The 27,656-nt window shown below is 49.3% G+C and overlaps 1 protein-coding gene across 2 annotated transcripts in view; it reads right to left on the minus strand.

The window, feature by feature from the left end:
- Window positions 1-14,472: 14,472 nt before the first annotated feature.
- Window positions 14,473-27,656, minus strand: part of B4GALT5 (beta-1,4-galactosyltransferase 5) — a 75,956-nt gene continuing 62,772 nt past the window's right edge. Inside the window, exons 3-9 of one of the 2 annotated variants that reach the window (XM_038572571.1) lie at window positions 24,781-24,894; window positions 23,839-23,963; window positions 22,705-22,821; window positions 21,887-22,074; window positions 21,065-21,187; window positions 18,567-18,668; window positions 14,473-17,674 (exon numbers count right to left, since the gene is read on the minus strand). In XM_038572571.1, coding sequence (XP_038428499.1) covers window positions 17,527-17,674; window positions 18,567-18,668; window positions 21,065-21,187; window positions 21,887-22,074; window positions 22,705-22,821; window positions 23,839-23,963; window positions 24,781-24,894 — 917 coding nt within the window. In that variant the 3' untranslated portion in view covers window positions 14,473-17,526. The remainder of the gene's footprint in view (window positions 17,675-18,566; window positions 18,669-21,064; window positions 21,188-21,886; window positions 22,075-22,704; window positions 22,822-23,838; window positions 23,964-24,780; window positions 24,895-27,656) is intronic. The other variant, XM_038572572.1, reaches the window with a different exon arrangement.

The raw sequence follows: 27,656 nt of genomic DNA on the forward strand, positions 1-27,656 counted from the left end.
CCCCTTGGGGCGGGGAGGGGCTCAGGGCGTGGAAGGGAAGGAGGAAGAAGTCCGGGATGGTGACGGAAGGGGGGCACGGTCGCTGTGGAGCTAACCCATCCATTCAGGAGCCCGAGGAGCACCTGCTGTTGCCAAGCCCGGTGCTGGAGGCTGGGGGGCGTGCACCCCGCCCGCAGGGAGCTGGAGGCAGGCTGCAAGGGAGACAGCGAGGTGAGACACGCCTTGGCCGTTCCCACTGTGTCTAACACAGAGCAGAGGGGAAGGAGGCAGGCCGGGGTGCAGTTCGATTTTAAATAGTGGGGCAGGCCTTGAGGGCCATTTGGGACTTTGGCTTTCACCGTGAATGAGGTGGAAGCTGGAGGGGGGGGGGGGCCTCCGGGCATGGAGGGACACTGCAGAGAAGAGGGGGGCGACTCCCTGAGCATCTGGGGGGGATGGAGCTGCCTTTGAGTGGGGGAAGGTAGAGGGTTCGGTTGCAGACGCGTCCATTGGGCCTGTTCGTGTGCATGAGGAGTTTGGATTTATCAGAATAAAACACCTCGCATGGACCTGACACGCCAGGAGCCACGGGCGAGCCGAGATCGCTGCTACCACTGCGGTTGGTATGATGATGATGATGATGATGATGATGATGATGATGATGATGATGATGTGAACCCTGGAGGGGTCGGGTCTACATCTAGGTTCCTCCTGCGGCTGCGATTGTCCCACGGGGCCACCAGGTGGCGCCAGCGCACAGCGGGCCGGCCTGCCCCCCCCCCCCCCCCCCCAGCGGGGGTTCGGAGGGAGCCTCGCGGGCGGGGGCGGGGGCCGCTGTGCGCCGTCGGAGGTGTAGCAGCATCCCTGGCTCCACCCGCTCCAGGTCGGCAGCGTGTGCCCTCCTCCCCGGGTGACAACTAAGCCGCCTTCAGACACTGCCAAGTGTCCCGGGAGGGGAAGCGGCCCCGCAGGAATGGGAGCCCCCGCCTGGGCCCCAGCGCCATCCACCTCGTGCACCTGCTGCGTGCCCTCTGTGTGCGGAGCTGGGCTCACCTGGGACCCACTGAGAGGGCCCCCCGCTAGCAGAGAGCGCGGGGGGGCCCCCAGGCCACAGGCAGCGCTCAGGCCCCAGGCACGCCGAGGTCCCCACCCGCCCTTGGGGGAGAGGAGCCCTGGGTTCCATCCACCTTCTGGCAGCTGTTAGCTGTCCTGTGACTCTGGGCAGGTCACAGGACCTCTCTGAATGTCCCCGTAGGGAGCAGGAGGTAGGAGTCCGTCTTAGAGCCAGGCCCCGGGCTGGGGTCTGGGACCCAGCCACGGGGAGGCCAGTGTCCCCTCCAGGAGCTCACAGGCTTGGACGCATGGCGCCTGCAGTGTGAACACCGCGTGTGCCCGGGCTAACACGGTCCCCAGCACTCCTGGACGCTTCCCTGCTTACGTCTCCTCCACTCTATCACCTGACACCCTAATGATCACACTCACTTCTCCGGTTTATCATCAGGCTCCCATCTCAAGCACATGAGGTCCCCGAGGGCAGAAGTTTTCACTGAAGCGGCTCACTGCTGTAACCCCAGTGCCAGGCCTGTGCCTGGCACACCATGGGGCTCCTCCAGATTGGCCGAAGAAATGCCCTTCTTCCACCTTTGCCCCATCTGCTCCATTCTCAACAAGGCAGCTTAGGGGAGCCTGTGGAAACCCACCTCAGATCACGTCCCTGGGAACTCTTCTCAGAGTAAAAGGCAATGCTCTCCCGCTGCTCAGCCCTGCATGACCTACCGCCCTGCCCAACAATCTCCTCTCCCTGGCCTCATCTCCCACCATCCTCTTCTTGGTCGCTCTGTGCCAGGCTCGCTAGCCTCCTTGCCTCAGCTCACACACTTCGGCATACTCCTGCCTCAGGACCTTTGCACTTGCTGTTCCGGAGTTCTGTCTGGAAGTCTCTTTCCCCAGATGTTGGCATGGCTCCTCCTTTTCATCCAGGTCTCTACTCAAATGTCACTGCCTCAGAGGGGCCCCCTGCCCAGACACTTTCTACCCACCACCTGATTTTGACAATATGTATCACTAGCAGAAAGGATTTTATTGGAATGTTAACTTCTTCATTATCAGCCTCCCCCCACTCCCCCATCGCACACACACAAAAGACAAATCCCTTCCCTCTCTGGAGCTCATAGTATAGTGAGCCAGATGGTCAGGAGGGGCCTCTTTGAAATGGTGACATTCGAGTTGTGACTTGAAGGATGAGGAGGGACTGGTTATGGGAGAAACTGAGCAAAACTCTCTTCTGGCAGAGGAAATAGCCAGTGCAAAGGCCCAGGGGGCTGCTCAGCCCTGTCTGTCTAGGCAGGCCCTGCTCATCTGGGTGGTGGTTTCCCAGACCATGCTCAGCTGCTGGCTGAGAGCCCTGAAGTCATCAGGAAGCTGTACGGTGTGGCCAGGGGCTGGGCCAGACCTGGCCACACAAAGGCCCATTGACAGCCAGACAGGAAGGGCCCAACTGAGGTGGCCCAAGCGGTGGCTCCCTCTTGCCAGCTCCCCGGAAGCTCTGGCTGGAACAACTGAAAGCCTGGAACTTCCCAGTAGACTGCTGTTTCTCAGGGTAGGGGAGAAAGACACAAGTACTTGGGGATGCAGGGCGGGTGTGGGAGGGCTTTGAGGTCCCACAGGCCTCGTTCTAAATCCAGCCCTGCCCCTGCCTAGCTGAGTTGACGTTGACCACATCATGTCACTGTCTGCGCTTCAGCTCACCCCTAAAATGGGGTGAAAAACAGGACCAACCGTAAGGATGGTAGAGGCCATATGGGAGCAGTGGGGACTAGACGTGACCCAGCAAGTGGTTGATAGCAGGTGGTGGGCTGCAGTGTCAGCCATGGTGGCCAGCCGCGGTGTCAGCTATGGTGTCAGTTGTGGGGAGGCTGTGGGGGTTCTGAGCATAAAGATCAGCAAGCAGATGAGTGTGGCTTGGGTTTCTGGTTCAGACACACCTGGGTTTGGCTCAGCTTTCCTGCTTTCTGGCTGGAGGCAGGTGGGATCTCCCCAGGCCAGGCCTCAGTTTCCCCATCTGTGAGGCAGGGATAATAGGGTGCCTTTTTGGAGGTGATGACTGTAAAGCAGCCAGCGTGGCTGACAGGCTGAGGGCCCAGTCTGATGACAGAGAATGGAGAAGGCGTCAAGGCACGCTGGAGCCTCCGGGAGGGGAAGGAGGATGTGGGCAGGGCCTAAAGGCAGGTGGGCGACCCTCGCATGGTTGTGTGAACACATTTATAAGCTTGACCACAGGTTAGGGTGGTTGAGCACATCTCAGGCTGGGGCAGCAGCCAGAACAGAGACCCTGGGAATGGAAAGCCACACAGCAGCTGCCACGGCCACGGGCGTCTCAAGAGGTCCTGCTAGACAAGCTGGCTGTCCCCAGATAGGGGCCGAAATCAGGAATGCAGACTTGGGCTGGGGCGATGGGGAGGCTTGGAAGGCTTGGGAATCGAGGGCCACGCTGTCGTGCCCTTGCAAGTTGGCACAGCGAACACATTGAACACATCGTGCTCTGGGCCCGCCACACAGCAGGTGCTCGCAGAAAGGGTTTTGAATGAATCTGTGAATGAATGGGGGAGCGAGAAGCCGGCCACGGAGAGCTGGGCCTTCCATGGCCCTTCACCCATACAGCACTGGGCGCCTTCAGGGACTTAGAAATAGCTCCGATCTGTAGAGGCTTGTTTATTGTGCATCTACTACGTCCTAGGTATTGGCAAGAGCCAGGAACTAGGCAGATCTAGCAGTAGCATTTGCGGAGCTCACCTTCAGTGACAGGTGTACAGGGACACCGACAAAGAGGATTCCTTCAGGTAGTGTTCAGGGCTAGGGAGGAAGCCGGATGGGAGTGTGAGGGAGCTGAGGAGACAGACAGCTGAAGGAACAGCCGGAGGAATCGCTGACAGAAGGGCATACCGGGCAGAGGGACCGGCACAGGCCAATGTCCTGAGGTGCGAATGCGCTCAGTGGGATGGGGGAGCAGCAAGGAGGCCAGGGAGGCCTGGGCAGAGAAAACCCGGGGAGAGGAGCCCAGGCCCTGCAGGGCCTCGTGGGGATGGGGAAAGAAACTCTCTGGAGGGTTTTGAGCAGGGCAATGAATAGGGCTTGATCTTATTTTCATTTCTCTTTTTTAAGATTTTATTTATTTATTCATGAGAGACACAGAGAGAGGCAGAGAGACACAGGTAGAGGGAGAAGCAGGCTCCCAGTGGGGAGCCCAATGCAGGACTCGATCCCAGGATCCCGGGATCACACCCTGAGCTGAAGGCCGATGTTCAACCAAGGAGCCACCCAGGCACCCCTTATTTGCATTTTCAATCCTCCTGCCAAAGGGTTTACTCCTTGTTGTCCCCACTTTACAGATAATAAAGCCGAGGCTCCAGTTTTAATCATTTACCTAAGGCCCTCACAGCTACTAAGAGGCAGAGCTGGGGTCCAACCCAGCCGGTGGGTCTCTGGTGTCTGTGGGGCTGGAAGGGACTGAAAGCTGCCTGCGGGACCCAACCCAGGTCCTGAGTCATCAAGTTGGGCCCGGAGCTCACCTGTCACTGCCAGGAACCGCCCTGGGGAGGTGCCCTCAAGATGCCCCCCGGGGCTGCCCCAGGGTGCACCCATACCCTCTCTACTCTCTGATGGTTCCATCCCCGGTCCTGCACCCAATGCCTTGCAGGAGACCAGTGACAAGTGACACGGGTGTGCCCTCCTGCTCTTACTATGTGGCCTGGGTGGGCGCCCGTCCCTCCCGGGGCCTGCTGCCTGGCCCCAGCCCGGTCTCCGGCCGCTCCCTTTGTACTCTGAGTCCTGGCCCGGTGCCCGCACTGGTACCAGGCCGGGGGCAGGAGGGCGGGGCAGGTACAGGCAGGCCGTGGAGAACGCCCGTGGGCCCCACAAGCCCAGATGCCTGCGGGTGCACGCCCCGCCCCATAACAGGACCCAAGAGGAGGGAGGCTTCTGCTCCAGAGCCTGGCCGCCCCCGTCCTCCATCCCCTCCCATATTGGGTTCCTGGGGAGCATCCTCCGCACCCCCAGACCCACTTCTCACTCTACCCTCTCAGTGTCTTCTGACCAGCTTTCCACCTGGGCCACCAAATGGCTCTAGAGGTCACCATTCTTGCTGCCGAGTCCAGCTGTGCAACCCAGTGCTCGTGGTCGCCTCTCAGCAGCGTTCTTGCTGAGCTCTGCCTTTGGACACCGTGCGCCCGCCCTGGGCGTCCCCGTCCTTGGGGAACCCCCATTCCACTGCCTGATGAATCTCAGATTCCCATCAGGATCCTGCTCTCTCTCCTGGGCCCTGGACTGGAAACATCCTAAAGAAGCATCTAGATATCCGGTCACCTCCACCCAGAACCTCTAGTCTTTGCCTTCCTTTGGCTTCTGTCCAGCTCCACTGCCACCACCCTGGTCCAAGCCACAGCCTGTGGGCTTGCCTATGGCCTTCTTGGCTCCCAACAGCAGCCAAAACACCAAAACATGTCACTCCGTGGCTGGAACTGCAGTGGCCTCTGGCTGTTCTCCCCACAAAATTCCCAAATTCTCACCGCGGCCTACAAGACCCTCCCTTGGCCTCCTCCTTTCCCTTTCAGCCAAATTGGCTTCCTTTCGCCTTCCCCAGCAAGCTAAATTCTTTCCTGCCTCAGGGCTTTTGCACTTTGCCCTTCCTCATTCTGTACCTCTCTTCCCTGTTCTCATCATAACTGTTTTGTTTCTTTTTCTTTCTTTCTTTTTTTTTTTTTTTAAGATTTTACTTATTTACTCATGATTGACAAGAGCGAGAGGCAGAGACACAGGCAGAGGGAGAAGCAGGCTCCCTGCAGGGAACCCGATGTGAGACTTGATCCCAGGACCCCAGGATCATGATCACGCCCTGAGCCGCAGACGCTTAATTGCTGAGCCACCCAGGCGTCCCTGCCTTGTTTCTTATGTCAGCTGAATCATTACCTCCCCAGAGGTCTCCTCCCTGGCCATCCAACAACCTTGGAAGGAGCCTGACCCCGTCCCTGGTCGCTCTCAATGCCATCACCCTGGTCATTTCCTTCATGGCTCTTAGCATGTCTGAGTCCCACATATTTCCTTTTGTATAATCTATCTCCCCCTCCTCCCCAGAATGCTGGTTCCATGAAGGCAGGGATTTAGGTTTGTCTTGTTCACTGCCAGAGACAGAAACCAGGAATGCGGCACAGTGCATGGCACATAGTAGATGCTCAATAAATATCTGTTGGCTGTAAGGATGGCCGCGTGAATGGATGTGCAACCAGATAAATGAACTTAAACTATACCTTTAATTACTCCACTCTCCCACTCAAGAACCTTCCTTGGCTCCCCATTGCCTATAGAATAGACAGCAAGCTCTTTGGGCATCCAGAACTTTCTGAACTGGCCCCAAATAGGATGGTGACTGTACCCCCAGGAGATAAATCATTCAGGCTAAATCATTAGGAAGTGGACCATTTAGCTGTCTGTCTCCCCGTCCCGGCCAGGAGTCATTTGAGAGCAGGGCCTCAGTCATCTTCATCTCGTGTCTCAGCATGGAGCCCCTGGTCAGCAACATCAGAGGTTTGATGAATAAATACAAGAATTAGTGAGTGGCTGTGTGAGCGAGTGAAAGTAGCCCTCCGTGACCCTAGCAGCCAGCAAGGAGGCAGGCTCAGAAGCGGAAGCTTCAGGCCCAGACAGCTGACCTTTTCAAATTTAGAATACAGGAGTAGTTTTGCTGTTTCAGGTGACTGCTCTTGGTCAGGGTTTCAAAGTGTAGAAAGCTGGAAAGTGTGGTGACAGGGAAACTTTGAAACCTGCCAGAAATGAGACTGGTAGTGTCTCTCAGCGGGTGAGGGGGAGGATGATTTGAATAACAACCCGATCCTCCAATTATGAGAGCCCTGTGGCCGCAGGTGAGTAAAAACACACTCCCGTGCAATTTCAGGGAAAGCCACCAAAACCCACAGCATCAGGAGCGAAGGTTCTTGGTGCCTCTAGAAGCCAGCCCACTTCCGGTCTCTGCCTTTCAAACTGGACTCTCTGGTTCCGCAGGTGGGTTGGGAGCCTTGCTGTGACAGAGCAGAGGTGGCTGGGCCACCATGGGTGGGGCCCTCCTCTGAATCACCAGCTCCCCACAGGACAGCACAGTGTATTTTTAGGGCGCGTCCGATCAGTCCCTAGCGTTGACCAGGTTCTCTAGAAAGTGGACTCAGAGGTAGGTTTGTACGTAGGCCATTTGTTGGGGCCTCACCTGCGAGGGAGTGAGGGTAGCGATGTGGGGCCGAGGGAGACATCAGGCTGTGATGTGGTCTGAAGCTGGGGTGGCTATTCTGAGCTGTCCCCCATCAGGGCAAGGGGACAGGGTCTTCAGACCCCTGTGCAAACCAGACATTGGCCTTGCGGGGGGTGGCACATTGCTGCAGGCTGAGTGAGACCTGGAAGGGCAGACTCGGTCCTCCGTGGGAGCTGGGTGGCATTTCACAGTGTCCGCTGTGGCCCGCTTCTCTGCCCCTTCCCTGCCTGGAGCCCGCCACCACCTGCCACCTGGACCACTGTCATAGGCTCCCACTGGTGTCTTCGCTCCTGCTCTTGACCTGCCACCAACACCCAGTCCGAGACCAGTGGCCTAAAGCCGGAGGAGCTCCCCAGTGGATACACCAGACCGCTTCCCTCCGTCACTTAAAACCCTCCAGTGGTCCCGCGACACCCCGATAGAATCCCAGTGCTTCGCCAAGGTCCACAAGACCCTGCAGGCGTGAGCCCCACCTCCGCCTGTGACCTGTCTCCCTCCTCCACGGTGGGCCAACCCACCGCCTTCTCTTTTTCTGAAGGCAGCTGTTCCACGTCAGGCCCTTTGCCCTGGCTGTTCCCTCTGCCTGACACTCCTTCCTTTGTCTCCCATGACTGATTCAATGGCCTTCAAGTCTCATCTGAAACGTCCCCTCCCTATGACCCTGAGCTGCCCTCGATGCTACCACTGACCCCAGGAGAAGGAGCACCCTCAGGCCTTCTGTGAGGCCCCTGGTGTGTGGCAGGTACAAATGCTCCCTCCAAACCTGCACCCATCATGCTACAGTAGAGTGGGGCTGAGCTGTTCCCCTAATGACCGTGAGCGCGGAGTAATGATTCATCCTTCCCATCACATGCGAATTCACTGTGCGGACAAACTAAGGATAATTTATGCCACTTATGCAATGAATTCTGCTTGTTGCTGGCAGGAAAACCTGCCAGCGAGGGGATGAGCCATGCAGCTCCCTTATGAGCACAGCCCTCCACCCTTCTCTGTCACCCGCAAAGGCAGATCTTCCCTCTCCACCACCTGCCCTGGCCCCTCCGCTCCTCACTCCTGCAGAACCACGGTGCTCAGGACAGAAGCCATGTGACTTAAATCCAGAACAATGGTGGGTGGCCCATCTCAATAGCCAAATCGGAAAGAGGCTCCCTGTTGTATGGGGAGCCTGTGGGTAAGGAGTAGGGGAGGTCTGGGAGTGAATCTGCTCTGAATTCTAGAAGGAGCAGGGATGTGGAATGATGCCCTATAGCCAGATCCCACATCTACAACCAGAGCTCCACAGCCCCCGGGGGAAGTCACTTCACTTCTCCAGACTCCGTTTCCTTAGCTGTCAGATAAAGAGAAATTAGGTGAAACCAGGGGTGGCCTGTATTTTGGTAAGAAGGACGAATTGAAAAACCCGGGAGTCTGGTAGGTCCACCCTTCCCCTGCACACACACACCTCCTTTCTCTCTCTCTCCTCTCTCTCTCTCTCTCTCTCGTTTTCAATCAGCAATGATCTTAACACCATCTCCTGCCACACACTGCTGTGGGTGGTGGAGAGCTGAGATTCGTTGCCCTCCAGAGGTTTACAGCACTGGGGTTGGGGGTGGGGGTGGGGGAAGACAGTTGATAAGCCAGGGCACAGCTGAATGGACAAGGAGATTCACCTAGGCTGTGCTATGACGGAAAGTTACACAGGACTGGGACAGTCAGCTGCTTCAGACTGGGTGTTCATTGGACTCGTACCATCTGAAATCAAAGAAGTGTCCCCAGGATGGGGAGACGCAAGGGAACGTTCCTCCTGTCCCCCACCTGAAACTAATGTCCCCAAGTCCGCTTTAAATGCACTCCAATTATTCACTTACTGTATACAAAGTGCCAGGCTCAACCACAAAAATGTAGATTTTTTTGTACATCAAACAAATAGTGAGGCAAGAGGCTGGCAAAAATTTGCCAAGGGCCAGAGAGGAAATATTTTTGCTTTGGGGACCACAGGTAGCCTGTCCCGGCGACTCAGCTCTGCCATGGTGACCTGAGGCCATGGATCACATGGAAGCAGACGGGCATGACTGGGTTTCGGTGAAATTTGACTTACAGAGACAGGCAGCCGGCTGGCCCCGGCTCGCTGACCCCTGAGTTAGGCTGAAAAAGAGGGGAGCTATGACTGGTGAAGGGGGATCACAGGACAAGGAAGGGGCCCCGGAGAAATGCAATCAACAGTGTGCTGGCTGGTTCATCGCCATGTGACACATACGAGCAGGAACATGGGAGGAAGTCAAGCCGCCCAACAAGAGAAGACAGGACAATGGGGGCTCTGTCAACGCAAAGGAAAAGGGAGGGGCAGTGACGAGTGACAGATAACACGAGGAGCCCGGCTGACTGAGTGACGGAAGGACACGCCGTGGGAAGGATGAGCCCATGACAACGCTCAACTGCACCTTTTTTGATGCTGGTGCCTGGCTGCAGAGGGAGCTAATGGAGATTTAGGGCAACGCGGGACATGACTCTTTTTGTGTCCATCACTCTGCCCGGCCCGGACAGATGACCAAAAAACAGCATATAGGCAAAATAGATTTTTAAAAAATTTACGAATTAATTCAACAGACACTTAATCAGGGCTTACTGTGCTAGGGGGTACAAAGGCTTCGAGTGGAGATCATGGACGTTCCTACTGGGTGAGGTTAAGAAGTAGAATTTTTAAAGATTTTACTTGAGAGAGAGAGAGAGAGAGAGAGCGCGCGCGCGTGCATGGGTAGGAGTCGGGAGAGGCAGAGGGAGAGTCTCAAGCCAGCTCCCCGCTGAGCGTGGAGCCCTACTTGGGGCTCGATCTCAAGACCCTGAGATTATGATCTGAGTTGAAATCAAGAGCCAGATGCTCAATTCATTGAGCCAACCAGGTGCCCCTAATAAGTAGAATTTTATCATTTTAAAAATTGTGGTTGGGACGCCTGGGTGGCTCCGCGGTTGAGCATCTGCCTTTGGCTCAGGGTGTGATCCTGGAGTCTCAGGATCGAGTCCCACATCGGGCGCCCTGCATGGAGCCTGCTTCTCCCTCTGCCTATGTCTCTGTGTCTCTCATGAATAAATAAATAAAATCTTTACAATAAATACATAAATAAATTAATTAAAATTTAAATTGTGGTAAAAATAAGTGTCAAATGAAAGTTAAATCGTAACCATTCCTCCATGCCCATAGCTCAGTATCGTAGGTACATTCAGTATACTTGGTAGGTATATTCACATAGTTTTGCAACCCATCTCCAGAACATCTGTACCTTGCAAAAATGGAATTGTACTATCGTTGGCCACCACTAGTCTGCCCCCCCCACCCCTTCTGAGACTCCAGTTGACCTACTTACATCCAGGCACAGGGATTTACACACAGCTGTGCTCACCGTGGGGCATATGGTGCAACAGTGAGAAACTGAAAGCAACTTCATGTCCATCAGGAGGAAAAGAGCTAAATAAATGACATCCAGTGCATACAGGGGTGTGTATGCACAGCTGTTGCAAGGGAGAAGGCAGTTTTGTTCAACAAAGATTTACTGTGAACCTACTACGTGCCAGGACCAGTTCTTGGCAGTTGGGATAGAGCAAGAACAAAGCAGTCTCTACGTTCATAGGGACTACATTTTAGTGAGGTTGACAGTCAAGGAACAAAAAACCAGTAAGAATACAGGATTCAGAGTAAGAAATCCTGTGGAACAAAATAAAGGAGACTCGGGGACGTGGCACTTTTGTGTTGTTCACACGATGCTTCTCTGAGGAGAGAGGGGACCCTGAGCTTTATTTCAGAAAACTTTTTTTTGCTTTTTAAGATTTTATTTATTTATTCATGAGACACACACACACACACACACACACACACACACACACACATAGAGAGAGACACAGGCAGAGGGAGAAGCAGGCTCCATGCACCTGACATGGGACTCGATTCCGGGTCTCTAGGATTAGGCCCTGGACTGAAGGCGGCACTAAACTGCTGAGCCACCTGGGCTGCCCCTCAGAAAGCTTTTCAATCATAGAGAAGGTATCTCCAAGAAATTTTAGGATTAAAAAAAAAGCCCAAGTAATTACAATTTATGTTTTTTTATTTTGGTCTTTAAAGTATGTATGTCTTTATCTCCCCATACATACATGTAGACCAACAGGCATCATCATTACCAGCCAAACCACTACCATTCAAGGGGGTGCGATTTAAGACCTTTCAAGGGCAGCCCGGGTGGCTCAGTGGTTTAGTGCCACCTTCAGCCCAGGGCATGATCCTGGAAGACCCAGGATCAAGTCCCGCGTCAGGCTGCCTGTAGGGAGCCTGTTTCTCCCTCTGCATGTGTCTCTGCCTCTGTCTCTCATGGATAAATAAATAAAATCTTAAAAAACTTTTCAGTTAGCATATACTCATGTATTAGTTTTATTAATCAAAATATTTATGAGCTGTCTGGAAATAAAAGCCATTAAGAACATGCATATAAAAAAGGAAGTTGGATCAGAAGTGGCTTAGAGGTTCAGAGCGTTCATCTTGGGGTAAAAGTGACCTGGTGTTCAAATCCCAGATGTCTCTGTGTGCTAGTTTGGGGACCTAAAGTGAGCAGTGGCTTTGGTGGCTTTCATTCCCCGGCTGCAGAGCAGCGGCTCCAGACAGGGGATTTTTGCTCCCCAGGGTCATTTGGCAATGTCTGGGGACAGTTTTGGTTGTCATAAGTAGGGTGGGAGAAGTGCTGCTACTGGCCGGTAGAGGGTAGAGCCCAAGGGTACAGCTAAATACATGGCAGTGCACAGAGCACAGCAATGCCCTCTCCCCGATTCCCTGTACAAAGAATGATCTGGCCCCCAGTGTTAAGAGCCGAGGGTTGAGTGTCTCCCTCACAGGGCTGAAGACTAATTGGCACAGCCCCTGGCACAGAACAAACATCAATAAATGGGAACTGCTATTTTTAGGACCGTACTTCCCCCAAATTAAAAAAAAACCACTTTGAGTGGGGAGGAAGTGGTAATGTGGCAATGTCAGGAATTGACTCTGCTGAATCCCAATTCTGGTGACTTCTAACTGAAAGGGATCTTTGATTTTTTTTTTTTTTTCAACAGCCACTGGGTCTTCACAGGCTGTTTGCGGCCGTTGATTAGAACTGAACGTAGTAGTAGGAAGGGCTTCTAATTCCTCCAGGGTTTTTAGCTTCATCAGCAGCCAGTAGTTCAAGAACATTCCTACTAAGTTAGCCCTTGTCTCTTGGATGTTCAGCTTTCTCTGGTCGACTCTCCCTGTGGTTCAAAACTACTCAGGTTTCTCTTGCTGGAAAACCAAAACGAAAACCCTCCCTGAGCCTCACACACTTCCTCAGTGCCCAGCCTTCTCTTCTCATCCCCTTCCTGGGATTCCAGGTGTTTGCCTCACTGCCCCCTCAGCCCACTCCCCTGTGGCCTGCCCTGCCATGACCTTCTCCCCTTCCCGACAATGAGTTTCAAGCCTCATCTTACATCTTCTCTGCATTCAGCACTGCTGACCACTCCCCCTCGAACATCTCTTCTCTTGACTTTCCCGTCCTACCCACCGTTCCTACCCACCGCTCGTTCCTCCTACCACTCTGATCTATTCTGCTCACTCTCTTTTCTTCTCAAATATTATAAATGGAGCTCTTAGAGGCTCGGGCCAAGGCCGCCTTCCCCCTCTATGCTCCTGCTCTACTCAGCACCAGAGCAACTGCATCCACTCCTAGATCTGCACTCATCTCCCACACAAGAGACTCACGATCCACCCTGGTTGCCGCTGTTCCTTGGAGCCCCCAAACTGGAGTATGTACAACTGCCTGTTCGCCAGATCTGCTTGGTGGCCTCAAAACCCTCAAACTCAACACACTTACAGCTAGGCTTGTGGTCTGTCCTACGAGCCTGGTCCAATTCCAGCACCCTTGTCCCAGGGAATGGCCTTGCCATCCACCCAAGTGGGGAAGCCAGAAGCTACTTGAGTTCCTCCATCCCAACAGCCACCTGCTCCCTCAGCGTCCCCCAGGGTCTCTCCTCCATACTGTCCGTGCATGATTGTGTGTACTTACCTGATCCCCCCATTTCTCCTTTGCTTCTCTAGAGCCCCCATCCTCCCTGCAGCCAGAGCCATCTATTAAGATTACGTCTAATGACATCACTCACAGCCCCACCTCTGGGATCTCTTGAGGCCATTGCTCTGATAAAATCCAATCTCCCTCCTTACCTTGGCACACAAGGCTCCACAAGGCATCTGGCCTGCCCTCCTCCTAGCCTAGCAATCCCTGGTGCAGCCCTCTGTCCTCTGCACCAGCTTGATGGTTTTCTGATCCTGCAGCTCACCAGGTAACCCACTGGTCCCCCCTCAGGCCACCCACCTCCCTCCAGGGACACCTTCCATACCATCCATCTGTGGTCTGCAGCCATGTCTTTTTTTTTTTTTTTTCCAGCACTCCTTGTGATCATAATCTCTCTTTTTTTTTTTTTTAAGATTTTATTTATCTACTCGGGGGGTGGGGCTGGGGACAAGTAGACCCCTAGCTGAGCACAGAGTCCAGGGTGGGGGGCTTGATCCCAGAACCCTGAGACCATGACGTGAGTCAAAATCGTAAGTCAGACACTTAACCAACACAGCCACCCAGGCACCCTGGTTGTAATGTTAATCATACCTTCCACCTGGGGGTGTGGGGCAAGAGGACAGTAAGTTTTATGAGGCCACTCACCCTGTCCTTTGTGCTTATCATTATATTCCTAGCACCTGGACACAGAACTTTACACTCATTAAATATAGTGAATAAATGTTCAACAAATAGAAGCTATGATTACAATCTCCAAGCAGAACCAGGGAGACAGCAAACTCTGGACTGACCCCAGAGGACCTTCTGGATCCAAACTCCATCCACTCTCATCCCCTCTTTGCCCACGTGTCTTGTTCGACTTGATGAGGGTCACCTGGGCCAATTCGAGAAGGAAAACTAAGTGTGGGTGGATGCCTGGGTAGCATGGTGGGGTTTAGTGCTTTTGCTACATTGGCTGAGTCTTTCCACCAGCTGGTCTGGTTGCAGGGGTCGGGGGTGGGGGCTGTCTTTCTCTCAGGAGTACCCAGAGGTCAGCTGAGCAACCTGGAAGCCAAGCTGCTTGAAGGAACCCAGAGGAGCTGAACTCCCATGAGAAAAAGAGAGGAATGGCTTCCAAATAGCCAAATTGTTCTAGGCAAAGACAAACAATCACCAAGGTTTGGTTCTTGAGTATGTATTTTTTACTGAAAAAATCATTCATAAATTAACATACAAAAATGTACAAACACATGAGTAAATAATGTAATGACAAAGGACTATTTTTGTGAAAAGTGTTTTTAAAACATCTTTAGATTTCAGTGCAAAAACGTACCCCTGGCACCTCTTAAAACATAAGAGCAAGCTCAAAAAAAACGTAGTGATGGAAGGAAGCTAGCTACCTTCAATGCCATTGTCAACGGTGAGTGGACACAATCAATACTTGTGGCTGTTGCTCAATTATTAACTTCTGTGGTAGAGGAGCTCCAACAAGAATCCCTGTAATGTCAAAAGGAATATTTTTGCAATAACTCTTCACCCAGCAAAACAGCATGAAAGGAGAAACATTTCCCTGCAAGCAGCTAAGACCAGACTGATTTAAGGGGTCACCCATCAGTAGCCTTAAAAGAATTTCAGCTGCCAAAATATGCACAAGGTCACATTTGGTTCTTATTGTTCTTTTTTTTTTTTCTTTTTTTTAACTTGAGAATCTCACACCATTAATAGCTCACGGGCCTGGCTGTATGTTCTTAACTTTTGTTTCCCACATGATCCTCGACCTGGTGGGTAAATGACTAAGCGGTGTGCAGTAAGAGATTTCACACTAATAAAACAAACTCACACATGATCGCAAAATAATTTCAGTGACCTTACTTCAAGCAGTGAAAAGACACCTTTCCTTTTATCCTCCAATCAAGCATTTTCTTTTTAAGATCAAGTGTTGAGCCTTTTGCCAATGTTTTGTTCTTGGTGGGTAAATACGTTTGTGAAAAGCTTTGCATGGGACCATTTTACAACACTGCTGTGTACACACATATCATCTTTAACTAAGGACTGGCCCAACCTAGCAAATTCTTCCAAATGACATCATGGCTGTATCACCCTGAAAGTGGCTCACAGCCTTCAGTGATGAGAGAGGACAGGAGAAGGAAAAGGATGAGGAGAGTCAAGACCAGCACACCGGCCTAGGGGGAGGCAGGAGAAAAGGGAGAAAGAAATCTTTATTGCTCTGGGCACCAGACTTCAAAGGAAAACCAAGTGAGCTCCTGTGTGTAATGTTCTGTTGTGAAGGTCTTTTAAAGCATGAGATGCTCAACATTCTTTTAAAACATATGATACAACTTACCAGCATTTTCAAGGGCAGCAGCCTGCTCTCTCATATGAGCCGATAAGAGCTTTGTAATGCAGTTGCTTTTCTAAAATACCACTCTATTCTTCAAAAGAACAAAAGCACGAACAAAAAACAAGGCCTGGCCAATCACTCCCACAGCTTGTGGGGATCATATGTCCATGGAAGCGACACATGCAACGGAGAAAACCCCAACCCACACATATCTACACAAATACACTCCCCTACACACACATCCATGTAAACCATGAAAATTAAGGAAGTTGAAGGCAAACAAGGCAATTAAAAAAAATATGAAGTACTTTTCAGAAAGTACTCCTAATCACAATATATAAATATGTTTTATGGAAAAGGAGAGGAAAAGACTGGCATTTTTCAGAATCCTGCAGAAGGCAAGAGGGACCAGAATCGAGGGATTTGGCTCAGGGAGAAACAGAGGCACAACTTCAAGGGCAATTCAGAATCTAACTTCAAGAAGTGCATGGGGTGTGAACCCAGCACACAGGCTTGGGTCCTGGCATTGTCTGTCCACCTGCAAAACTCAGATGGGTCTACCCTGGCCCCCAGCTGACCCACAGCACACAAATGTCACTTGCTCCCTGGCTTCTTCAGTCCACTGCTCCTTAGTTCTAGGAACTGGTTCATAATGTTGACAAAGAATCTTTCCAGAAACTGAAAAGGGAAATATTCAGAGGAATCACTGAAGCTAGCTGATAATTTAGGCACAGATTTCAGGAATTGTGGCCAAGTTCCAAAAGAGCAAAATAAAATAAAAAAGAGGCAGAAAACTGACCCACCCACCCTACCCCACCACTCTCAGTGATGAAAGAACAAAGAACAAAGTTCAGAGATCCAGGGGTGTGTGGACACAGAGGCCCCCCAAAGGGTCCGCTTTGAGCAGGAGGGCTCCTGTTTAGCAGAAGACGGGGATGAGACTGTACATGCCCAACTGGGAAGAGAGTCCACAGCAAAAGTCAAGAGCAAGACTTCTGGAAGAGGAGGATGGGAGGGGGCAGGAGTGAGCTACCAGTGATAGGCTGGACTGTCTCGATCTGTTTGCGACATGCCCTACGTCCACTCCCTTCCAAAGCGATAGCAATTTGGGAGGTGATAGCCCTCCACTGCATTTTAACTGAGTTCCGCATTTGCCAACCAAATAAGTGATCTAATATATAAATCCTCGGTTTGAATTGGAGCCAGCTATAAAATTAAATTTAAAAAAGGCATTTTACATGGCTTATTTACAATTATACTTCTTCAAGAAGTGATTATTATAGGTCTATTTATCTTCCCCAATCCCTCCCCCCACCCTCCATCCCCACCCAAAGCAGGTAAAGAAAGAAAGAAAGAAAGAAAGAAAGAAAGAAAGAAAGAAAGAAAGAAAGAAAGAAGAAAGAAAGAAAGAAAGAAAGAAAATGAAACCAAAGAGAACACCAGAGATGGAGAAGAATGGTGTGTGGAGTTTCATTTGCTCTTCCTAAAACGCAGCTGCCCTGTGGTGGGGTTGCCTCTTTGCTCTGAAGGCCAAGAAGCTTCAAAGGCCATTCGTAGGAACAGGCTCGGCGCCAGGACCACAGCAGAGCTCAGTTCCGGGTCTGGAGATCCTGGCTGAGACGGGACGCTGGGGTAGGCGACCGGGGGGAGGAGAGCAGCAGGACAGACATCCGTCTTGTGAAAATAGAAAGCCAGTCCTGATGAAGGAAGCTCCCCATCCACAGTGAAGGCGTTTTGTGCGTGTATACTGTTCACATTTTCTCCTCAAACCCTGTGATCCTTCATCAGACACTGTATTTCTATTCTCTTCCTGGGTGGAGCCCCAAGACCTCACTCCCCAGGTTGCTTTCTTGGTGGTGGTGGGTAAAGCAAACACATGTTCTCTCCTCATCTCAGTACTCGGTCACCTGAGCCAGCTCGGGTGTCAAGTTGACAGTAATGTTTTTATACAAGGCGTCGTATGTGATGTTTGCAAAGTAGTTCAAGTTGTTGAGGCCGTCCAGCCCTTGTCGTTCTTTGGACTTCCGCAGCAGAGCATACCTGTTTAAGCAGAGAGCAGAGGGGTGGCTCTGAGTGAGGGGCCAAAGCCCAGGGTGGTGCTCCTGCCTCACATGGCAGGGGACCGGCCTGCCCCGGTCAGCTGCACCACACCGAAGGTGGTTAGTATTAGAAACACCTTCTCTTACATGCTGAGTACTTCAGTTATGATATCATTTCATTTAATGCACCCACTCCTTAAGTAAATGAGGCAACCAAGGCTCCTGGTGTTCAATGACCTGCCCAAGGTAGGGGGAGTGGGAGGTAAGATATTACACATACATCAGATGAGCACGGTCTGGGTCTGCATTCAGTACCTCCCCACTCCTATGACAGTGGAGTTCACGCAATCAGAGCTGGTGCTCCAGAGAACAGTCCTCCTCCCAGTAAACGAGACCAAAATGCACTTTTGAACACGTGGAGATGTCATTCTACTGACATGCCTCAATTAGGCCAGGATGGAACTTCCTTATCGAGTGCACCCACACAAACAGAAGTTTGGGGTGCCCTTCCAAACTGGAGCTCGCAGAATGGGTGCCAACCCTGCTTTGTCATGTCAGTGCAAGTTACACAGAGACCTTTAACTGAGTGGATTTTTCTCCAACGCCCTACCGGCTACAGAGAAGACCATGAAGCTTAGGATGTCAAATGAGCAATCTCCAAATGAGATCTATGATCATATTTTTCACCGATAGTCTGATTTCACACAAATGCCTGCCTCATGGAAACACGAAAATCTATCTAGGAACTATAAGGCAGCCAAAACAGGACCATGGAGAGGAGGTGGGAAGTAAGAAAAGGGGGCTGCAATATGATATGCTCTGGGACATCTGGAAATGCAAAATATAGAGGATATTTGTAGAGTATCCTCTACAAGAGTAAATAAACTACCAACCTTCCAAGAAACTGGACTTCTCCTCGATGGTGATGAGGAATAGACTTGTACTTCCCCGTGTCACCTTCTGGCCGGCTCACAGAGTAGCCTGCATTCTGTACTCTGTCCGAGACAAAAACGTTGGGCTAGATAGATAAAATGATCAAGTACCACAGATGACCACACCTGTGCCGAGGTTGAGAAATCCCAAGATAAACAACAGAACTTCTTCTGCATTCAAATATTCAATTGCTTACCCTCTGGATTAAGTTCATGGCTTTAGAAAAGTAGGTCTACAATACAAAAGAGTGTTGAAAAAGAAAAGAAATTCGAAATTCAAAATTTTGGGAGTAAGGCATGATGCAGGTTCTCAGCGATAGTCCAACAGGGAGCATTCCCCAGGAGACGAGTGCACACACACTCTCTCCCTGCCGGCTTCTTTGGGACCTATCAAAAATGTTTTTCTCACTGGTAGACAGCATCTTTCCTGTCCATAAACTACTATAAAGCAAGTCAGTAAAGCCAGAGTAGCACTGTGTTTTCCCTGCTTATGAACTTAATTACTCTGCCCACCTCCCCCATCACCAGGGAGATGAACTAATTTGTATGACACCCTCTGATCTAGATGTAAAACTTCACAACACTATGAGGAAAGCAGAACTAAGGAGGTGTTTGGTTATTAATCCAAACCTGTCTTTGGTAAAAAGATAAAGATAAAGACAGGATTTCCCAAGTTGGGTTTACTGGAAACTAGATAGGGCTGTAAGAAATAATACGTGGAGGTAGACTTTGGATATCTATGTGAAACTTATGGTTGTCTTCATATTTTAAAACTGTGGGAGAATATTATTTCAACATCCTCCTTTTAACTCCAAGTTACACTCTCCTTTTGATATTGGGAAATGCATTCTTGCTCTTGATTTGGTAAGTGCATAGAGAATGTCTACTGTGTGCTTGGGAATTGTGCAGGGCACTGGGGTGAACCAGCTCCTGTTCCTGTGCCTGGGGGCTCCTGCTGAGCTGGGGACAGTGCAAGCTGAGAATTATGACAGATGTCCTGGGAGAGCTCAACCAGTTACGTTCATGGAAAACTGTTCATCCTCACTAGGTTCCTAAGAAATCCAAATGGATGGATTAAAAGGAAGAGATGCCATTTTTACCTCTCAAACTGAGAAAGATTATGTCTGGACCTCCTCTGTCCAGTACAGCAGCCCCGAGCCACATGTGACTACTAAAGGGCTGAAGTGTGGCAAAATGTAAAAGGTGGTTTATAACCAGTAATATAAGAAAGTAGGAATGTTGATGCACCACTGCTCAGACTCTTCTGCAACCTCTTTTGGAGAAAAATCCTGACCATAACTTTCCAAATTTGAAAGAGCATTTATTTGACTCTGTAGTTCTACAACTAGGGATTTAATTTGAAGAAATACTTGCATAGGTGAACAAGGATATTCAGAATTGTAAACAATGTTCCTTGACAGGAGAGGATTAAAATAAAATATCATGTATCTACATAAAGGAATACCATGCAATTGTTAGAGATAATGAAGCGGCTCTCTCCGTATTAACATGGTTGGAAAGAGAGACAGGATGGGTCTGGGTTGTTTGTATATGGATATAAAGATGTAGAGAAAGAGCCCTGTTAAAATGACTACTTCCTGGGAACGAAATAGGACAAAACCATTATGCTGTTTGGTTTATACGCCTTGTATTATCTGACTTTTTACCAGCAAGTATTACATTGTAATTAAAAACAACACCTAACTTTTTTTTTAAAGCCCATCTATAAAGTCAACAGATAAGAGGTGGAGATTCTTTTGCTCATTTGTTCCTTATTAGGTTACTGTTTACTTATTACTCTGCAAAAAGATCAGTTTACACTACTCAAATATAACATCATTCTTGCAAACTTGTATAATCCAAGTCTTATCTGATAGTAGAGGCAAATCTGTGTACACTCATCACGAATATGTGACCTCTGGCTTGGGGAAGTTTTAGTGAAATGTGCTATGAATATAAAACAGATATCAGATTTCAAAGGTATAGTGAGAGAAAAAATAAATGTGAAGCATCCCATTAATTCTTCATACTGATTATATGTCAGAAGGATATTATTTTTAATATATTGTGATAAATCTATTGGCATGTATTAAATACATTAAAATTAATTTGATCTCTTTTTCTTTTTTTAAAGATTTTATTTATTTATTCATGAGAGAAAGAGAGAAAGAGAGAGAGAGAGAGAGAGTGGCAGAGACACAGGCAGAGAGAGGAGCAGGCTCCATGCAAGGAGCCTGATGTGGGACTCGATCTGGGGTCTCCAGGATCACACCCTGAGCTGCAGGCGGCGCTAAACTGCACGCCACCGGGGCTGCCCTTTTTTAACCTTTTTAAACGTGGCTAACTAGGATGTTTCACATTACCTAGATGGCTTGTACCCTACATCTCATGCACAGCACTGGTCTGAGGAGCCTAAGGTAGCATTTTTAGATGGCACCGAAACCAGAAGAGGGGAGTACCTGTTCCACAGGTCGTCATCTTCTCCACCCCAACCCCAGAAAGCGTTTGGAAAGCCATTGATCTTCCGAAACTGTTCCACTGTTAAGCCGCTCACTCCACCAAAGAACTCAGTGTAAGGAAGCCTAGAAGGAGACATACAGCTTCGATCATCTGGGAATCCAAGGATGGTTTCTTCCCCTGGGAAGAGTCACCATTTCACTGGAGAACTCTTTTGTGACACAGTGCACTCTGTGCTACTACCCTGAACCACCTGCAGCCATTTCCTCGTGCTGAGACGCAGAGATCTTTGTAGCTAACTACGTGTTTCTCTAATTGCTATGTTTCATAACAGCTTTATTGAAACATAACTGACATTCCAAATGATTCACCTAAAGTGTATAATTCCATAGTTTTTAGGCTATTCACGGAGTTGTGCAACCATGAACCCCAATCCATTTAAATACCTTTCATCACCCCAAAAAGAAACCTTGTACCCATTAGCAGTCACTCCTCGTTCCCCCTCCTCCCTGCAACCACTGCTCGGTCTCTATGGATTTGCTTATTCTGGACAAGTCATGGGAGTACAATCATGCAACATGTGGCCTTTGGTAACTAGCTTCTTTCACACAGGAGTGTTTTCAAGGTTCATTAATCTGGTCACATGTATCAGGACTCCATTCCTTTTTACTGCCTAATAGTGTTTCCATGCTGTGGCTGCACTCCATTTTGTTTATCCATTTGATAGCCAACGCATGCTGGGGAGGAGCTAATTGGATTTTGCCATCTTTGCATCTCTCAGCATCCTTTTAGATTTAACCTCTTCCAGAGGAAATGATACTCACAGATACATATACTTGTCCAACTTCGTTGCAAAGTGCCTTGGCATCTGCCCACACCCATAGTAGTTCCGATCGCTTTCTGGTATATGATCCACATCATGAAAAATAAGACAGTCCCAGTCCAAATCCTTCATTGCTTCTTGAAAACCGACGTTGAAAAGCATGGCTCGATTAAAAGGTTGGGTGCCAACCTATAAGAAGCAGGACTTTATTTTTTAAAAGGACTCAACGAGCAAAATCTTCACTGCCTCCCGGCCTATAGGAGAGCTTACTGAACCTGATTAGGACAGGTTACTGAGCCAGAGATGGCTTGGCCAGCACACTCATCACTGCCTCACAAACCACTTGACATCTGGCCTCAATTTCCTTAGAAATAAGAAGGGTAACAAGCCCAAGCTCCTCTCTCCTAAGACTGTCATAAAAGCAAGCATTCGATCTCTAACAGCATCTGGAGGAGTATCCAGCCTCATAAAGGGAAGAAAGAACAATACAGCCATTTTTACCCATGGCTCCTTATCTTAAGGGGAATTTCCTGGGTCGGAAGACCAAAAACACCACCCAAAACAGCTCTGACTAAAACACCATACAAGGGGCCTTTGTTCAAGGGTAAACAAAGTTCCCTCCTGGACTCAAGTCAGCCAGTGTTGAGAAACATCCCAAACCAGAAGCATAGAATTGCTCTCTGCTCCCCCTTTCAGCTCTGGGTGGCTCAATCCTAAGATTGCAGTTTCGCTGGCTCTGCACTCCAAAGGTGGATTGGCTGAAAGTGCTCTAAACTGCTATCTCAGAACAGAAAGAAGAGGAAAGGATGGGCCACTCACTTGCTCAACCACATAAAATGCAAATCGCAGGCGCTGGCGCTGAAGCATGGGAATCAGGTGTCTGAGCAGGACTGGGAGGTGCTCGTGGCGGTTCCGGAAAGGGATGAGGATTGCCACCTGGAGAGGGTCACAGCAGAAGAAGCCGCCTGGTTAATCCCCTCGACTTCTGCTTTGTAGCAGGACACAGCCATGGAATCAGTAACCAGCTAGTTTCTGGGGTGTTCTGGAAGGTTGCCTTGTCCTCAACCTCAACTAAACAAAGAGCTATGTTGGCAGGTAGGCCCCTGTACATGAGTGGACTTTGTTCTTACACGCACCATACTTTGTACATAGTGGGCCCACTGAATGAATTCACTCTAGACCACAACCCAGAGGAAGATATTCATTCTACAGCATGACCCGGCACACAAACATGTCCATATATAAGCATACAACTAAAATGCACTCCACAAAATAGTACTTCCCCTTATGACAGGTAGCGCACTTTGAGATTATGTATAGAGGGATCTATATGTATGTATGATCCATACATATATATGAATTTTTAAAAGAATGCTGGTCATTAAATTGATATTATATCCCAGTGACAGGCTGGAAACACCCATCTAGTCCAGATCTGCTTTGTTCATTGCAGGACTGGCACAGAAGCAGCACTTGAGCAAATACTTGCTGAAAGAACAGAAGTGAGCCAGATCCACACACTGATGCTTCCTGATTGTAGTCCTGTAGAAAGCCACTAAGCAATTCTAAGCGTCAGGCTGGAAGCTCCACTCTTTGTTGTACTAAACTCATGGTAACAATGCCAAACAAGGCACCAAGTACTGAATTTGTGAAGATGGCTTTTACAAATGTGGCATGAGAGACCCACCAACACTCCCCCTTGTTGAACCAGTATTCTTAAAAGGAGACAAAAGGGTCCTGCTTAGTCATAGGACTGATGCACGTTTCTGGAACTAGACAGTATCCTTAGGGAAACCCACACCTCCAGAGTGTTTCCATCGAATGCAGATACTTTGCATCGGGTCGTAGGGTACAAATTAAGAATTATCATAGTCCGTGAATCCCATGGTGTCCTGGAATGATGGCAAGGCCAGATGCCCTTCCCAGCACCTCAGGCCTGATTTCACACCCTACCTTCCATCGAGGCAGGCAATCTGAAGGCTTCCAGTGACCTCCGAGCTTGATGGCTGGGTCTTTAGAGAAGATTTCATGGATGTCATCCATTGCGATTTCACTCATGTTTATGTCTATTGGGCCCTCTGAACAGAGATGGGGTGAGGGGAAGAAAAAGAATTAAGAGGCCAGAAAGTGACAGAATGTTTTCCCCCTATGACTGGGGTTTCACTGTCTAGAGAGGTTCAATGCTTTCTTCAGCTGACTGTGTTTGTCACAGAGATGTGAGGCCCTTCCCCTGCTTTGCAACTCCCTGCATTTCAGTTCATCACTATTACTGGGTTAAGCAGCAAGTCAAGAAATTAAGACTGAGGGGAGTGGCAGCTGAACTTCTCCAAGGGGAAGGAGGGAAGAAAGAGGCTGAGCTTGGAGCCTCTCTGCACACTTTGAGGCAAGCACAGACACAGGGTCCTTACTCAGTGACATTCGTCATATTATCAAACAAGTTATAATCAGTGTGGGATTTATACTGAAAGATAAAGCTGGTTGCCTGTACTTTCTCTAGGACATCCTAACAGATCCCAAGTCACCAGACAGGGGGGATATGCAAAGCAAAGAGTGAAAAACATGGTAGAACATGGCACCAGGAACATAGGCAACTCTGCAGGAGGGGCTGAAGGGGGCCAGGACACATGGAGCTTTCATCTCCTGCTTCCAATGGCGGGGAGACATTTCTAGTCTCCACATAGCGGAGGCGTACTGAGAGATGGAGAACTCTCTCCCTTTCATTTAATTTTTTTGAAGATTTATTTATTTGACAGAGAGAGAGTGAGAGCGCGAGCGAGCACGCACAAGCAGGGGGAGAGGAAGAGGGAGAAGCAGGCTCCCTGACGAGCATCTCCCTTTCACTTTAATCAAATAAACAGACACGTCAGTTTGAAAAGCAGGGTACGCTCTACTCACTCATGGAAGGGAGCCTCTCGGGGCAGGTATGGTTTGCAAAGTAGGTGAAGTCTTCAGGAAGAAACGTTGTGGTTTGTAGGAAGGTTTCACTGTGGTTCAAGTCAAGAGGGTAATCTAGAGAGGTAAGAAAAAAGGCAGCTCAGACCGGCACAAGTCATCAATTCTGCAAGTCTCAGAGGAATACCAAAGAAGCATTTTTCTTAGATATCATCTTTTGCAGAATCAGGACTCTAGACTAGCTCTTCACTGCAGCTAAAAATTTGAACCCATCAATAAAAAGGTTAACCAGATGACACCATTTTAAGCAGTGTCTCTATTCTTACTGTTATTATAGCTTTATATGCTGTGTCCAAAAAACCCTACAACGTAATTAAAAACAAGCAAACAAAAAACAACCAGCAGCCCTCCGCCCCATGTCTTCCTCTCTACAGGAACTAGTTTCACTTCTTTTAGCCAACTGCTTTAGCATTTACTTCCTGTATAGCTGTTCCAGATAATTCTGTTGTGACTTCCCACTGTGGGGCCTGTGGATTTTTGCTCCCTTCCCTGCCCTGCCCCTACCATACACACACCCTTTCATCCTCTTGTCTCCAAACATCTATGACTGCTGTGGTTCAGCCCGTCTTTAGCATCTACACTGAAGTATTTATTCTATAGATACTATTTGTAGTTGAGAAATGTGGGAAGTTATGATTCCTTTACTTTTCCTGCACAATTTGGTCTGTGGGCTTTGTTTTATATGGAGTCCTGACCTAACTGCCACCACCATCCCTCTTAGGACATCCACAAGCATCAGGGATTCTCTCACTTTAGTTTCCCAAAGCAGGTCCCACACCATCCGACCCACTCCAGGCCCACTGGCTCTCCCTTGCACCTGCTGTACAGATGTCATCCATCAGGCCTCCCTCCCTCAGCATCCTGGAGACTCCCTTCACTGCTCACCAGTGTGAACCCTCACTCTGCCTGGGTTCAATGTTTCCCTTTTTCTTGCTGGAACACATCTTCCAAGTAGCTCCCTAAGCAGATGATGGGGAGTGGTTTTTGAAACCTTTGTACACCTGACTCTTTTTGTTCTTTCTTACTTGATTCATAGGTTAGCTGGGTTTACAGAATGCTAGGCTGGAAACAATTCTCCCTAAGGATTGTGGAAGTGCTATCCACTACTTTCTAGATTCCACCTACACCTACCTGTTAAGTCTGAAGCCAATTCCAGGTCTTTGTGCAAGTGACTGGGTATTTCTAAAAGTGTGATGAACTCTCTCGGTTCAAGAAATGTCACATTTCTATTTTAAGGTCTATTCTTACCCACTGTGTTGACCATTTGACCTTTACAGTCTAGAAATTCATGTCCTCCCTGTTCTAGAATCTGGGGGCAGGACTAGAGGTACCTCTGTGGGGAAGATTCTCTTCCTTCTGTATCCTACGCTCTTTCTGGAGAACAGAAAACATGAGTTAGATATTGGACTTCCTCGTCCTCTGATTTTCTCATTTTTTTCAATCTTTTTAAGAAAGATTTTATTTATTTGAGAGAGAGAGAGAACAAAAGAGACAGTGCACGAGTGGGCAGAGGGGCAGAGGGAGAGGGAGAAACAGGATCCCTGCTGTGCAGAGAGCTGGACTCGGGGCTTGGTCCCAGGACCTCTGGGATCATGACTTGAGCTGAAGGCAAACGTTTAACTGACTGAGCCACCCAGGCACCTTCTAGTCCTTCTTTTAATTATGATTTGTTATTTTTTTATTTTAAAAAGTCCTTTTTATTTTCCTGAATATTCATTTCTTACAATATACTTTTTTCATGTTTGCAATCCTTTTACCCTCACATATCACATATGTGATAGCTGTTTGGCATTTTCTTTCACCAGCATAGCCTGCTTCTCCCAGTTTGCTGCTGCTTATTTGTTTTGATTTCTAGAACAGTGCTCCTTGGTCACCTGCTAATATTTAAGAATGGGGTACCAATCAGCTAACTGGAAGGGCTCTGACTGAGGTTCTTCATTGTAGGGTGTTCTGGTCAGAAGTCTGGTTTGGAAGCCTCCAGCATCAATATCTTAGGTTCTTTCTTTTTGGTCTAATCAGATTGCCCAGAGAGTGCTATTCTTTTTTAAGATTTTTTTTTTTTAAGTAATCTCTACCCCCATCGTGGGGCTTGAACTCACAATCCTGAGACCAAGAATCATATGCTCTCTGACTGAGCCAGCCAGGAGCCCCCAGAGCACTCTAATCTCTTGCCAGAAGGGTGTAGTCCTTTTTACAAGCACACTGGGACAGAAGAGGAGAAAGGAGCTGGGCGCACCTAAGCCAAGCCAGGTGCCCCAAGTTGAGGGGCCTGTTTTGCCATCCCTGAGGGTGATCAAGTCTCTAGTCTTTTGCCGGGATGGGGAAAGGATCTGGGTATCTGACTGCTTTTTAAATAGCTTTCAACTAATTTTTATCTTAGCTGCCACTTTTATTCTTATCTGCAAAAGTACTCGATATTGCTAATTCCTGAGCTTCTGGGGGATTTTGCAGTGGTTAGCAGCTTTCCCCGAGGCCACATTAACAGTCTGTCTTCCCAGGTCTGTTGAGCCCTGTATCACTGGTTCGTCTGCTTTCCGACTTCCAACTTCTTGCTCTCTTCATTCTTCAGGGTTTATGCCATTGAACTCTCTCTCTCTCTCTCTCTCTCTCCCCCTCACACACACACACACACACACACACACACACACACACACACACACATCTTCTTGTTGTCCCTAGGGAATCTGCGTGAAAGAGGACCTCCAACTTCTGTTTTTACAGATAAAGAAACCAAGGCACCATATACACGACTGGTACAAGGAGACTTGGCTAGTGCACGACAGAGAAACTCTGGGTTAGTGATCTTTCCATTACACTGT

The sequence above is a fragment of the Canis lupus genome, chromosome 24, assembly GCF_011100685.1.
Source record: "Canis lupus familiaris isolate Mischka breed German Shepherd chromosome 24, alternate assembly UU_Cfam_GSD_1.0, whole genome shotgun sequence".
NCBI lineage: Eukaryota > Metazoa > Chordata > Mammalia > Carnivora > Canidae > Canis > Canis lupus.